Source organism: Botryllus schlosseri, chromosome 8 (assembly GCF_051294905.1).
Source record: "Botryllus schlosseri isolate E-star chromosome 8, Bs_hap1, whole genome shotgun sequence".
NCBI lineage: Eukaryota > Metazoa > Chordata > Ascidiacea > Stolidobranchia > Styelidae > Botryllus > Botryllus schlosseri.
The window spans coordinates 18,148,873-18,164,691 of NC_137243.1; the positions used below are offsets into that span (position 1 = coordinate 18,148,873).

Below are 15,819 nucleotides of genomic sequence, written 5' to 3' on the forward strand. Positions count from 1 at the left end.
TGTCGCTAAAATCATTAGGAGTTTTGCGGCAGCGGATCAATTGTCCGATTCCCCCGGTCATACTCATTATATTTTCATTAGCCAACATCAAGGTGTCCACTAGGGTTGTTCAGATTTGAAAAATTTTCCGGAAACTTCGTTCGCCGTTTTCCAAATGGTAGTTTAGTACATAAAAACACTTTCATACGCCATTTTGGTCATCTTCGTCCTGACCTTCCTTCCCCTCAAAGCCCCCAAAGATACATGGGGCAATTCTCGTTACTACGGGATATGTAGTGTTGACCATGTCACCGGTTTATTGCTTTGTGACTTCATCAGATGAAAACGGCCGTGTGGAGATGGGATTTTGCAACAAAATCGATATATTTTCAAAATTGTACTTAAATGCAGTCCTATAAAGGCCATATGCATCTCTGTTTTGCTCTGCACAACCTGTCTATCATGTTCATGGGAAGCACGTATTGGTTGCACTGTTGACATCGACTTGTATTGAATCGTACATTGAAGTTGCGCCGTTGGGTTGCAAGTCCAGAACAAACGCGGATATCTCCTGCTAGTTTTCAGCCAGAAGATATTATTAAACGTATGTGATGTCAGTAATACTTTTCTAAACTTTAAATCATCCGTGAAATACCGAGTTATCTTATTTTATGGTAGAGTGCAATTTAGTTATAGAAGAACATATGAAACAATGCATCAACACAATGTTCTGCGCTTGCCTTATTGGTATTATTGTCATATTCTATACTTTGACAACCTCTTCAACAGTTGGAACTTCTTACTTAGAAGAACACAGTCCTGCATTGTGGTAGTCTTGGGGCAATTTTCTTTTAGATATAGCAAATACTGTAGAACCTGATCTACAGTCGGTAACTTGGAGTGACTAATACGTTCATATGAGTATCCGACCTAATAGGGACCAGAATATCTAACCAAATAGTGAGAAGACTTGAATCTTGTTCATGGTGGGTCCGGAAAACCCATTCTCTGCTGTGATTCACACATTCCTTTTCAACTTAATTGCAGTCTACCATAAAATAAGATGACTCGGTATTTGACAGATTATTTAAAGGTAGGAAATGACGTATCTATTTTTGTCCTTGATGTTTTTTGCTGCATATACACCGACTCACAATATACATACACACAATCTGTGCATGATGTGCAATGTGCATATGCCGCTGGACAAGCAAGGTACAGATATAACCTTGCATGGCTTTACAAGTCTTGCACCTCCCCTCCATGCTATCCCAGTAATGCATGAGCGCCAAGCGGGGTAGTCATGGATACCGGTACCAGTGTTACTAATCAGGTCTTTGGTCTGACCCAGCCGGGGATCGAACCCACGACCTACCGCTCAAGAAGCCGGACGCTTAACCAATACGCTTTCTTGTTCAGAAAAGTATTACTGGCATTAAATACCTTAGAATAATATCTTCTGGCTGAAAACTAGCAGGAAATATCTGCATTTGTTCTCGACTTGCAACCCAACGGCGCTTCTTCAATGTACGATTCAAAACAAGTCGATGTCAAACGTGCAACCGAAACAAGCTTCCCATGAACATGATAGAGAGGTTGTGCAGAGCAAAACGGAGATGCATATGGCGTTTATAGGACTGCATTTAAAGGGGCACTGCGCTCTAAAAATGATGTGGTCTCAAATTAAAGGGCAAAACGAAATAAAAATTTTGGCCTCAGCCGTTTTCTTCAGAACGCCACCGTAATGGAGCTGCAATTTATTGAAATTTCCAATAGAACTGCACGCTCCAGTAGTCACACAGAGATCGAACTTTGTATAGTTGTCAGTCAATGTTATGAAGGAAATATGTGAATCATTGAAACGGAATCATTCAAACATGATATATATCCCATCCTGTAAAATTAAAATGTGAATAAAACAATAGAAATTTAGCTCTAGTCAGGAGTGAAACAGCACTTCGTCAGCCCTGATCATAGAACGTTGGTCTTAGGCCCCCCATAGGGTGATAAACCATACTTATGGGCAGGCGCGTATCCAGAGCACGAAAAAAAAAAAGGGGGGGGTTTGCGTTACGTAGTTGGCTATTATGACGTAATGATAACAATCACTCGTCTCCACTCCATGGCGAATATTTACGATATTCTATAGTTTAATAATAAAAAGAAACTTGCGGTGAGTGGGAGATGTACGAATACGATACAGACATTGCCTGAAAATCGCGTTTCTTTTACGGTATGATTGAAAGAAATTCGTAATTGCTCACATTTAGTCATGAGCCAGCAAACGCCGCCCGTTTTCAAGCGCCTAGTTCCGCTCAGAGATGCGCGATTTTGTTGGGTTTTGACGATATTATGAGCATGGTCGGTAGTATCGCAGCAGACGAACAAGCGCGGAATAAGGCGGTAGCATAAACGAGGGCGATCGCAATCGCCACAGAGAGGTGTGGTGTGAACAGTGTACGTCGTACACGAATGTGTGCTTTTCGATGGCTTTACTAGCCGTACGGCTGAGCGTGTAGTTCGCGCGAAGGTAATTAGACCTTAATTGCAAGTACGCAAGTCAGTCAATTAATACAGAGTACACACTGGGATAATAACTTGATCGACAGAGAAACTTGTCAGCCGATATAATTAGGTTAAATTTACTACTAGGTCTACTCAATTCTCCCGTTCAGCGACAACACATGCCTGTATTTGAACGCCAGCAAGCCACCTAACAATCGGGAACGTGGATTACTAGGCTTGTATTTTGAAATGTGAATGTCAATCGTAGACCATTTCTCGCCAATAATCGCGAAGACAATGTGGATTTGAGAATAGCATTGTCGTACTGGGGCTGCCGTGTCTGCGTCTCGCTGATCAATCAACACGCCGTGCAATTCCTAATTAGGATTTCAAGGCGAGCAGGAGCAGCGAATTCGCGGGCGATGTTGATTGCCGACAACTTCGTCTTTGCAATTACGTATCGCGTCGGCCAATTAGATTAGATTATCCTAAAATGCGTCTCTCGTTTTAGCAAGGCGAGAGAGAAATCGAGGGAAGAAAGTTGAGAACGTCAGCAACTGCCACAGCTGAAATGTAGCTGAACAAGCGCAGAATTCGTATGGCATTGCCGAAATATAATGACCTATTTTATCCTTTCGACTAATTCGGCGCATGATTACAAGATTTGGTAGGGGTTTTAGTCCCCTTAAATAACATTAACACGCCATATTCGCCTTCTCATACGTAAAAACGAATATGTTAAACTAATAAATTAGCAAATATTAGAGGCTATATTTTATTTTATCAATTTTTAGGATTTTGAAAAAGGGGGGGTTCCGACCCCCTAAACCCCCCGTGGATACGCCACTGCTTATGGGGCTTCGCTACCAGACCCCACCATCGGGCTATACTGCGCGAAACGCGAACAATTTCTACAATTCATGATTGAATCGGTCAATTTTATCGGGAATTGCATATAGATTGATATCAATTTTGTATCCTTTCTCTTCTCACATAATCAGATTTACCAGTAGACCTGAGTCCTGAGACCAGTCTTGGAAAATGTAGGTCCCGTAAAAATATTTAAACATATTCGGGCGGACCCGTTGCTCTAATGACTTTGTTACATGATGTTATTTCGTGACCTCCTGTCTGCTATGTCAAAAGATATTGAAATCGCCCAAACGTACTAAACTAAAAGACGCACACAATTTCAAATAATTATTCCGAGCGGGATGGCATTTGTCTTGGGGGAAGGTACCCAATAAGCAAGATATTATGTTACGTTAAACCGCGTAATGCGCGAGAAAATTTTGAAAAAGTTGCATAAATTTGATACATACAAATCCTATTAAGAGATGTTTGAAAGCACTTGTTTTCATAATAAAGAAGTTGCAGTCGGAGTCAGGAACATTTTCACAAACTCCTACTACGACTCCAGGCTGAATTTTTTTCACAGCTCCGACGCGTTCTAGAAAGAGACTCCGACTCCAGAGCGAAACTCCGACTCCACAGCCCTGGTGAAAACTCATTTCAATTGCCAAATTGACAATAGCCTACTAATTAGGGATGGTGCGAACCCCTAAAAGGTTCAGGTTCGTGTCAACGCGAACCTTTTTGAAAGGTTCTGTGTGAACGCGAACGTGAATCTTATGACATCATATTGCTATTTCTAACCCTTCATTTCAGTGAAGTGATAGGTTAAGGTACTGTACACGATACCTAGCGACGACTCAGGCCACATTATACCACAATGCTGATGTAGCCTACAAGCCCAATTTTCAAACGTCACCAAATGCATCACCTGAAGCAATCAAATGCTATCATAATCCCATAAAATCAATAGGCCTATCTTCCGTCGCCTTGCCAGCAATTTCGACTAGGAACAGTTTAGGCCAGACCGGACAATGGTATTAGGTGTTTTACCATTGCTATTGGTATTAAGCAGAGTGTAAAACGGGTTGCTATATTTTCTACCGATATTACCCCGTAAACTAGTTATACAGTCGCCAACACTCCAACAATCACATGGATTTGGTTTTTATTTTACAAAAAACATATCAGATCAAGATGGATCCCTTACGCCTGCGGGGATTTCTACATTACACAGCGACATATTCTTTATATCAGTTTCAATGATTGGTTGAATCATCAGCGATGAGTGGCAATGCCCCTTGTACTATATGAAGCAGCAAATATAGCCTAATATTGTTCGTGGCTGTCTCGCTTGCTTGGGTAAAACATGTTACCGATTTCGACGCAGACAACTATTACTATCTTAATTTCCTCCTACAAAACCCGAGTCCGAGAAAACCGATATTGTGTTGTGCAAACCGCTCTGATCCGGTAAGAAGCAGCTTGGAAGGGGAAACCTAGTATATTTGGCTAAAGCAGTGATGCAATTATCGTCACTCGTGTTGGTACATGTTGGTACCTCATTTCTCTCTTATCTGAAATCGCCCTGACAACGTTGGAAAACAGCTCATCGGCAGGATATGAATGTTTACGAATTACGTGATATGGGTATTTACTAAAACGTTGTTCTTCTTTGTGCACCCTTGTTGACAAACTTAACGTTCCGTCTGGCGAGTTTATAAGCAACATGAGTGTTTTTTGATATAGGTCCAACTTCGAAGAAAGATTGGATGTTGCCATAATAGGGAATCTACAAATGCAACTACGATGATGCCAATAAGTTGGTTGTATGATAATAAACTAGATTAACGTAAGGTTTAGCCTACATTTATGAATTGATTAGATATGTTATGAACATTTCTGCGATATAGCAGTGCGTCAACACTCAGCAGTCACATCAAAGCGTGGCATGTTACTGGTTGCCAGTGAACTTGGCACTTGGTGAATTCGGCCCCACGAACTCGGCCCTAGGAGAATTTTGCATTAAAACGCATCAACAACTATTAATATGAATTACTAAACTAATATTATTAATATCAAGTGATTTGTCAATATTATACGAAGGTCACTGCATGCGTAGATCACGCAGTCATGTCGTAATTATATCACGCGATCACACACTGCGTAAGCGTGGGAGATAACGCGACGCTCACATATCGACAATGCGTGGTCTGCTAATTTGACGGCGTGAGTGACGGACGTATGAGTTTTGAGAACATGGATCTTTGCATTGTATGTGAGAGTGAAGTTTTGGAAGATCAAGCGGCGCTTCTTCGCTTTACGAACATGATGAGGCGGTGTCCACCCATGTCATTAACAAATGTTTCCCATGAACACGTCAAAATTCATAAACGTCAAAATGAATTGTTTTTTACCTTTGGAGAGACGGATATTAGGGGGAGGGGAATATTAGGGTTGGAGGTGGGTTAGCGTCAAAATTGGGGTTAGGGTATCCTAAGATTAGGATTGGGGGATAATAGGGTTGGAGAAAGGTTAGAGTCAAAGTTGGGGTTAGGGTATCCCAAGAGTAGGGTTGGGGAGGGGGGATATTGGGGTTGGGGGGAGGGGGGTAGCATTAGGGTTGGGGGGGGGGGTTAGCATTAGGGTTGGAGGGGGGTTAGGGTCAAAGTTGGGGTTAGGGTATCCCAATACTAGGGTTGGGGTTAGGGGCATCCCAAGCTTTCTAATGCAAAATTGTTCAAGTGCCGATTCCTCCATGGGCCCAGTTGACCAACGGCCGAATTCACCAAGAGCCGAGTTTGTGGGGCCGAATTCACCAAGTACCGAGTTCACTGGTAATCATGTTACTAAACAAAGCACCGGCCATCGAGAACAAAAAGGCTTAACTCCTTATCTGAATACAGAAATAGACAAGCGGTGCATATGACAATTGTAAATATAGTCATGATTTTGCAAAAAATATTCAGCTCACCTAGGACAAAGCTTATCGGCACCAAATCAGTGTAGGATTGAAACTGTAGACATAATTTCTCGAAGTAGTCGCGAAAATCCTGGTTGTCGATGTGACGGTAGCATATTGACAGCAGCGTGTAAAGGAATATGTATATGAAGAACTCCCTGCAAATGCACGCGTTTCCTCGCCCAATCGCTTACTTTGCAAATGTAGCCGCAATCTTACTTATAGAATAACTTGTAGACGCTGCCGTTCCATCGCAGAAGTAGTTTGGAAAATCCACAGAGACGAGAATTTGCAACCTCGTGCGTATACGTTACTGTCATAGCACACCCGTATTCTTAGTACAAACAATAGTATTGGGTACTTACAAGTTAGACTTATTTACAAGGTAGGCCTATATCTACACTGAAAAGAGTATGAAAATTGTTAGCGCATTTTTATGTTATACTTAATGTCTCTTCCGTGCTACAATAACACTGGTGCAACTGTATTATATAACTCCTCGATCTTTAACTCGCTAAAACCTCGTGCATAGCCTACTTGACTTGAAACACCTATATTTAGTTACAGGGTTGGTTCCATTTGATTGAAATAAGGTCAATTTTGTTTGAAATAAAGTCAATCTCATGTTCAAAATAAGGTCAGCAGTCGCTATATTCCGAACATGCCCCAGTGCCCAGACACCATCTCCGAGTGTCAACACAGGCCGAACACACCTTGGACACCATGTCCGAATGACAGCACAGGCTGAACACACCCAAGACACACAATGTCCGAGTGTAACCACAGTCCGAACACATCCCAGACACCACATACGAATGGCATCACAGGCCTGGCACACCTCAGACACCACGTCCGAATGGCAGCACAGGCCGAACACACCCCAGACGTGATATACGAACACACCAGACACGATGCCCGAGTGTCAACACAGTCCAAACACGATGCCCGAGTGTCAACACATTCCGAACATACCCCAGACACCATGTCTGAACGGCAATACAGGCCGAACACACCTCAGACACCATGCCCGAATGACAGCACAGGCCGAACACACCCCACAAATGGTAACCCTAAAAGGAGGGAGAGCGGATACTGCGGAAAACTAGCGGAAATGGCCCCTAAAACGCGGAAACAGCAGGAAACGTCGATTCCTAAACAGAGGAAAACGCGGAAGAAGGAAACTTGGGCCTCAAAAGCGATTGAGAACTGTCGCAATAGTTGAAAATTAAACTTATGAAGTAACTAAGGGTTAAACATTACGTCACTGACCCTTATAGACGCTAAACCTGGGGTGGCGGAAAATATATCTGGAAATCGCGGAAACTGCGGGACACTAATTTTCTAGTAAGGTGAATTAGGCCTCATAAATGGCAGAGAACTGTCGTAATAGTTGAAAATTGAAATTTTCAAGTATCTGAGAGTCAGACATTCGTTCACTAAGGATTACACACGCTCAACCTGGCCCCGCGGAAAATACCTTGAAAACGAGGAAACTGCGGGACACCCTACAGTTTTCGAGTATAAGGCAGATTTAACCTCACAGACTGCCGCGAATTGTCGTGATAGTTGAAAATCGAACTTATGAAGTATCTGAGGGTTAAACATTCAGTCACTGATGACCCTGAAGATAGTCTGGTGGAATAAATCTAGAAAACGCTGAAACTGCGGGACACCCTAATTTTCGAGTACAACGCAGATTTAACCTCAGGAACGGCCAGGAACTGTCGTGATAGGTAAAAATCGAACTTATGAAGTATCTTAGAGTTAAATATTCGGTCACTGACCCTAATAGACGCTGAACATAGCCTGGCGGATTATATCTAGATATAAACGCGGAAACTGCGGGACACAAATGTTCGAGTATACGGCAAATTAGGCCTCATAAATGGCAGAGAACTGTCGTAATAGTTGAAAATTGAAATTATCAAGTATTTGAGGCTGAAACATTCGGCAACTATAACGATTATTCACGCTCAACCTGGCATCTCAATGGTGCAGGCGAAAAAGAATATCATCGCGGAAAAGACAGTGTCTTGAAAACGCGGAACCTGCGGGACACCCTATCATTTTCGAGTACAAGGCAGATTTAACCTCAAAAACGGCCACGAACTGTCGTAATAGTTAAAAATGAAACTTATGAAGTATCTGAGGGTAAACATTTGGTCACTGACCCTAATTGACGCTAAACATGGCCTGGCGGAAATATATATCTGGAAAACGCGGAAACTGCGAGACACCCTAATTTTCGAGTATAGGACGAATTAGGCCTCATGAACACCAGAGGACTGTCGTACAAAGTTAAAAATTAAACTTATGAAGTATCTGAGTGTCAAACATTCTTCCATTGATCATTATAGACGCTTAACCTAGCCTTGCGGAAAATAAGACGCGGGAACTGCGGGACACTCTAATTTACGAATATAAGGTGAATTATGCCTCATAAACACCAGAGGACTGTAGCACAAAGTTAAAAATTGAACTTATGAAGTATCTACGGGTGAAACATTTGGTCACTAACCATTATACACGCTCAACCTACCGGTTTTGTGGAAAATATCTGGAAAACGTGGGAAAACGCTTCGACACCTTCTAATCTTTCATTATATCGCATTTTTGTGGTGTAGCCTATTGAACTGATAAAATTGCTAATAAACCAATGATGATGTACTGCGGGACACGCTGATTATCGAGTATAAGGCGAATAAGGCCCCATAATCATCAGAAGAGAGAGAAAGAATTCATTCGGTTCCATGAACATTGAAAATACTTAGTTACCTGACAAAGCAAAGTATCATTCAGAACCAAGCTGTAGCGAAGAGATCGAGAGATCATCAATTCAGCTACAGCCTGAAATGAACTAGGCAAAGAGATACCGGTAATGATTAACAAATTTATAAAAAATTTGCATACTTTCCTACAAGATGTTTTTGAAACATGATGTTTTGAAACAGATGTTTTGAAACCCTAACCCTATGGGGCGGAATGGAGTTCCATATACGAGGACCTTGTAAACTGATTGTATTAGGATGTTCTCGGGGTAATAATAGATTCATAGAGGAGCCTCGGGTATTGTGTGAATGGTGACTGGTGAGTTAAGTGAAATAGTCTAGGAAAATCTCTGGTAGGCTCTCATTGTAGTAGCCGCGCATGAGCTTACCTATTTCATATAAGTGAATATCTTCAACTTTTAAGATGTTCAAGCGACCATATACAGGAAAAAGGATTTACACTATCTCTGCGATTGGAGAGACAAGTCAATTTGATTGCTTTATTCTGCAGGCTTTTAATCCGATTCAACTATTTGGCTTTGGCTGAACCCCACAATATGTCAACATTAGGGCTGGGCATAATGATTCGTGTACTCGAATCTGATTCGAGTATTAATTTTAATGATTCGAGTCGAGTAGTAAAAGACGATTTTTTCGAGTACTGGAAATATACGCTCCTTGCCACTGAAAGTTAATTTATCAACGAGTTTCGATACTAATTCACACTGTTGAAGCCTTGATTCGCCGTATCGCAGCATGCGAAACATATAGTATACAAAGTACAAACGTTACTGGAAATAGCATATTTCCGAAGTCATGGCCATCCCACAACATTGTCACCAAGTGCAATGAAATCGGTATGGTCGAAAAAATACCAAATCATCTTTAATGTGATGGCAACGGGCATTCTATTTTTGTGGTCGCATAAAAGATACATATTTGAACTTTGACATATTAATTCAGTTATGTCGTCATAATGAGTGATACTCGATTACTCGACTCGAAGCATATTGCATGATTGAGAATCGAATCACTCAGGTACTCGATTTTGCCCAGCCCTAGACACCATAAGTCAGGCGTGAGTGGAAGAGTGTGTGATATATTGTTAGTCGTGTGGAAAGTGGCAATAGAAAACTGACTTTTCTTAAGATTCCTATGGCTTTCGATAGTTTAATGCAAATTGAGTTAATGTGATCTCCCCGGGATAGCTTATCATCTATAATTATGCCGAGAAAGTTTTTTATTATTGAGCTTTAGTACTATGTCTTTTCGAGTACCTTTTCCAAAGAACACAGAGTGTGATTGTTAGTCTATCACTACACATCCAGTCATATATTTTTATTAGATTTGAATTGCATGAATACTTAAGGTCAGCTGTGTTACGAGATGAGAGATGTATCATCTGCAAACAAGCGAACACATTCGACTGTGGCATCTAGGGTTGCATTTGAAACAAACAGTGTTTTATATCACTTTGTTTGAAACATGTTTTAAACAAAAACCTTAAAAATAAATTGTGTTTTTTCAAGTTGTAAAATAAGGCCATAATTGTGTAAATACTTTCCAAAAAACATGTTACATGAGCCTACGGACAATTACCACCCGATATAGCTGACGTACATCGATATGGGATGCTGGTTGGAACCCCCAAAATAGTCGGTTCAACATTAATAGTACAGATATTTTGTCAAAGGAGCTATATTCACCCTATATTTTCAATTGTTAATGTCAATCCACTATGATGTCACAATTTAATATTCGTGACGTCATGGCTTAAAAAAAAAACAATAAAAACATGTTTTAAATTAGGGCATTGTTTTAAACATGTTTGTTTTAATTTGATTTTTGTTTTAAATGCAACCCTAGTAGCATCCACGTCATTGTCAACGTATTGCACAGCGAATGATTTGCCCTTGCCGCTGGACCTTTCATCGGGAGTTTGCCGCCTCTGGGTAGACGACTTGGCAGTCAATTGCTCGGAGCCTTGTTAGCGGCTAAAATTACCGAGTGAATTACCCAAAACAATACAAGATGCTGTTCCCGAACAATGGAAATTAATAGCAAAAATTGGTGTACAATATTCAAATATTGCCGACTCGTCTTCCGAAAACGCCATACGAAACAAATCGAAATGGGATAACTGCGACAGCAGCTTCTACAGTGGTGGGAAAAGCGAAGACAAGCAAATACTTTGCATCCAATGCCGCAAATGGTATTATGAATCTTGCCTCGACAGTGATGGCAACAATTCCGAGGAGAAAATATATTTCATTGGTTATCAGAATGACTGCCGCTAAATCCGCAAAATCATGCCCATTGCAGTCGTTCATTCATACCATCTTGATTAATCGGTTCATGACTGTAAATATGATTATCATTTCCTTTCACTTTACCATTGTGTCGTTATCACATTTGCGTGTATTATAATTACTGCATGTCGGGTTGCACTCTCAAGAGAAGAGACCGTAGTCTGGTGGTGAGGCAGGGACAACAGTCGATAATATTGAGGTGCAAGCAACCAAGTTCTGGAAACGCACAGGGAGATATAAAATATGACAGTTGTTACTTCTGTAGTTTTACAGATTTAACTCTTTAGCTGTCACTCTGTCAGCCCACGGAAACCTAGAGAAAACTCTGTTATTTGAAAAATTTGGTAAACCAAAAAATTACCATTTCGGCCATAATATCTCCAAAACAGCTGTAGGCAGGCATACGCCATTGTGTCCATTAGATGTACCGGTACTGTAGCTCTTGGAGTTGTACAATCTGACACTTGAAACTTAGCTGTCTGTACAAGGGAACATAGAAAAAAACTCTGTTATTTGAAAATTTTGGTATACCGCATTTTCTAATTTGCTTTATACTCGAAAATTAGGGTGTCCCGCAGTTTCCTCGTTTTCTACATATTTTCCCCGAGCCTAGGTTGAGTGTCTCAGCGACCGAATGTTTCAACCTCAGGTACTTCATAAGTTTAATTTTTAACTTTGTACGGCAGTCCTCTGGTGTTTATGAGGCCTACCACCACATATCCGTGAATTGCCTTATGATAGATTCAAAAAAGCCCTACTTGATCACCTCCTGTCGTTATCGTTACACTAACACTGTTGCCCTACCTCGCCCAGACATTGCTTCATTGATCATTTGCTACCATCGTTGAATTTTTCTTCGATTTTCCTTCCGCCAGCGCTCAATTTGTCACTTGCCTTACATACTCTCTGCTTTAATTTCATTCAGCGTGCATGCCTCTTCTTCACTTCGCCACATGCCACCTCATTTTGTCGCTTGCGTCTTATATTCTCTGCATTACTTTTCATTCAGTGTGCATGCCTCTTATTTACTTCGCCTAGGCTAAGGTGGGTGTCTGATCTTAATGGCTACTCCAAGTTGTTTCGACACCTTCCTATCTTTTCATTGTATCGCAGTCCTGTGATGTTTTGAAACGATGAAAATATTAATAAACCTGATTGATTGATCCTAAAGACTACTTCAAGTCGTTTGGACACCTTCCTATCTTTTCATTGTATCGCAGTTTGTGGTGTTTTGAAATGATGAAAATATTAATATACCTGATAGATTGACCTTATTTCAAACATGAGACTGACCTTATTTCAAACATGACTATCCTCATTTCAAACATGAGACTGCCCTTATTTCAAACAAAACTGACGTTATTTCAAACAAATCGAACCAACCCTCCTCCAATTTAGTGGTAAATCCATCCGCGAACACAACTCATCTGAGACCATATCGCTTGGTTAATCAGTTAGAGCAGACATGGCGAGACGAGGAGCTTGGCCGAGAAAAGACTACATACGTCAAGGCAAGGGTCATTATCCATTACGCAATCACGATCAAAGCCGTCTTCTTTCCCTATCAATAATGAATATGCCTTCGTTGCTATTCCATATACTTCAAGCAGAGATGAGCGGATTTGGAATTTCTAAGTCCTAATCCAATCCAAATCCTAATCCATAATAATAATAATATATAGGGATGGTGTGAATATAGAGATTGTAGGATGGAGCGACGACTCATTGTTTTCAGTTTAGATCCGTCACGCTTGACTTTGCGTAGTTAAATTCCGTTCGCGAAAGTCGCATTTTCCTATTTTACAAGTAAAAGTATATAGGCAATTTCGGAAATACATGGATGAATTTGACCGCCGAAAAAGGGTGGAAATATTCGAGGTAGACGTTTAAAATTTTGCATCTTACGAGGAAGCATCAATATGTTCTCACTAAAAAAATTTCACAACTGTCCTCAACCCAGAACACGATGCCTTATTCAGCGATAATTTCTCCGCGGCCGACTATATGTTCGAATCCCGTAAACTCGTAGACAATGCTATAATTGATAAGGCTTTATGCGGTAATAATTGAGTTGCCGTTGACAGCCGATGATACCGGTACAGAATAGAGATGGGCTTAAAGGTCAACTGCATCTAAAAATGACTTTGCCTTATTTCGTACGTTATGTGGTTAGGAATATGAATAAAATAATAATAATTGAAATTACATGATAGTTTTCAAGTAATTTAAATTATAAATCGAAAAGCGGAAAAACGGATATGAAATCATTCAGCTATGAAATGACGTCATGTGAATGACACGGCAAAAGTCCTGGTATAGCTCAGTCTGGTAAACAGATAGTATTCGTGTTGGGATTGATTTTGATACTGAATTTGATTGTGAATATGGAAGGTATGAAGAAGATGAGGCACGGAGGTACATCTTGTGTCGCGTATGGTTGCTGAAATACGCAATATTCCGTACCCAAAGTGTCTTTTCATCGATGTCCAAACCCTATTGCCGGAGAGGATTATGAAGACTGTGAAAGTGATATCCAATTCCTGTCAAGTGACGATAGCTTCCACCCCACAGAGTTAGATGGCGAGTCAGAGTGAGTACTTGAACAGTGTAATCATATTTGTACCAAGTCTTCACCAAGATAATGATTTGCAGGCATTCAGATTCAGAGGAATGTCTGGAGAATAGCAAGACCCAGTTTGTGATTGTGGACAGAAATAATCTAGTGAGCATTTTTCAACATTGTCCAATGTGTCAATCAGAGTCGAACGTGCAAGAGTCTGATTTAGGTAGCACACTGAGAATCAAGCAAGACTGCACTAACTGCTCATACTCCAGATTTTGATTTACGGGTAGTGTAGATGGCGTTACATCCTTTAAAGCCTACTTGACTGTATCAAAAAGAAACAAACTGCTTCATTCAGCATATATACATGATAGATATAGGCCTAAATTTAAGTTACAATGAATAGCATCTTTGATTCTGTTGTTTACCATTATGGCAATCCATTTTCAGATTCATTGGCATATGAAAGGATTTGCTATGTTCTCTACTCCACGCGAATGGAAAATGACATCCGCCATCTATCGCCGAATGGAAACACTGCTGGAAGTGAATCATTCAATGCCCTCAATCATTTCTGCCCAAAGTTATATCAGTACAACCATATTTCAGTCATAAAAGCCTGGTAGGTACCTTGCAGTGTCTTGGCTATTCAAAGCTAACCTATATCAGATTTTGGCATAATTAATAGCCTCATCAATTATGCATATTTTGTAGGATGCAGTTGGCAATGCTGCATTTCAATGAAAATTGCTCGGAAACTCAGAAAATGTCGAAAGAAGGAGCACCGTGGTCAAATACCGGAAGTACAAAAATGGGGAATGTACGGCCCACAAGATACTTGAAAATTCAACATTTGGTAACTGGCGCTGATCTGACTGCAGCATAAGATTTCTTCATATTGTTATGCCTGTTCTAGATTTCTACAATGAGCTTGTCGAAGAAGTTCAAGCACTCATCAGAACTGGACCAGAAACTGTTGAGTTGAGCGATTGTGCTGAGACCGCTCCACCTCCTCTGACTAGCAGCGTAATCAAAATTAGCAGAGAGGAAGTTATTGCCCGACATAAAACCCGATTTGCTTTTCTGCCTGACACCCGACACGGTAGTCATTTTGGTCGATTAGTTACATGCGTTTATTATTTGGAATACAACTGTACATTCACAATGTGGCGTTACTGAACTTGAATCCTTTGTAAGAATTTGACGTAAATTTTGTACGGACAGCAGTAACAACGCATGCAGGCAGGATTTTCCGCTGGTTTTTGCCACAGAATCCCCATACCCAGCGAACACAATTTCTGAAAAGTGAAAACAAATGCATTAGTGCGAGAAAAGTATTTGGCAACCGGATCAGAGACTCATCCCATTCATACATCGAACTCGATGTTATTATTCTGCGGCCATATTCCTGTTGATATCCATAGTAGGACATCTCCAATACGTCAACGTCCAGACACACTGCATTGAATCCTGGCAATTCTGTGATACACTTTATTTCTGTCAGTAACTCTCGGAACCCCCTTACAGCACAAACTTATCAAGATGCATGACTGAAACGAGCTATTACACTACATACTATATATACAACTGTATTTCATTTAGTCTCGACGAGCGGCTCGCGCTGAGCAAGCTAGGCTGTTCATGACCAATCATTATTATGAAGCTGCAAGGGGTTCCACTGACGTGGGATCGAGCGCATCAACACCTGAACCAATCCGGCATTTTAACGGTAATTTTGTAAGTACGTGCAAAAACGATACTCACATTCGACATCGGAGTACTCAGACTCAGTCTCAATATCACTTGGCAAATCCGTTACAACGGAAACCTCGGCCATTACTGACTAGAATAAAAACTGCGAGAACACAAACAGCCGCTGTG

The 15,819-nt window shown here is 40.9% G+C and overlaps 2 protein-coding genes across 4 annotated transcripts in view; one reads left to right on the forward strand and one right to left on the reverse strand.

Annotated features, from left to right (window-relative positions):
- LOC145445168 (uncharacterized) overlaps positions 1-12,749 on the reverse strand; it is a 32,496-nt gene extending 19,747 nt beyond the window's left edge. The window contains exons 1-2 of the mRNA XM_080323311.1: positions 6,518-12,749; positions 6,311-6,456 (exon numbers count right to left, since the gene is read on the reverse strand). Of these exons, the coding sequence (XP_080179437.1) occupies positions 6,311-6,456; positions 6,518-6,618 (247 nt within the window). The 5' untranslated portion in view covers positions 6,619-12,749. The remainder of the gene's footprint in view (positions 1-6,310; positions 6,457-6,517) is intronic.
- A 943-nt stretch (positions 12,750-13,692) lies between these two features.
- LOC145445169 (uncharacterized) lies at positions 13,693-15,103 on the forward strand. Of its 3 annotated transcripts, XM_080323315.1 has the most exons (5): positions 13,694-13,965; positions 14,028-14,097; positions 14,389-14,560; positions 14,653-14,794; positions 14,855-15,103. In XM_080323315.1, exons 3-5 carry the CDS (start codon positions 14,436-14,438, stop codon positions 14,921-14,923), a joined length of 336 nt encoding a protein of 111 aa, XP_080179441.1. In that variant the 5' UTR covers positions 13,694-13,965; positions 14,028-14,097; positions 14,389-14,435; the 3' UTR covers positions 14,924-15,103. The 3 variants fall into 3 exon arrangements, with proteins under 3 accessions (XP_080179440.1, XP_080179441.1, XP_080179438.1); XM_080323314.1 differs by lacking the exon at positions 14,028-14,097 and having other exon boundaries at positions 13,693-13,965; XM_080323312.1 differs by lacking the exons at positions 13,694-13,965; positions 14,028-14,097 and having other exon boundaries at positions 14,104-14,560.
- The last annotated feature ends 716 nt before the right edge of the window (positions 15,104-15,819 follow it).

Coding starts and splice junctions, on each gene's coding strand:
- LOC145445169 (XM_080323312.1), top strand. CDS start 14,337: ATGAATAGCATCTTTGATTCTGTTGTTTACCATTATGGCAATCCATTT. Junction 14,561..14,652: donor ATTTCAGTCATAAAAGCCTG/GTAGGTACCTTG, acceptor CATATTTTGTAG/GATGCAGTTGGCAATGCTGC. Junction 14,795..14,854: donor ACTTGAAAATTCAACATTTG/GTAACTGGCGCT, acceptor TGCCTGTTCTAG/ATTTCTACAATGAGCTTGTC.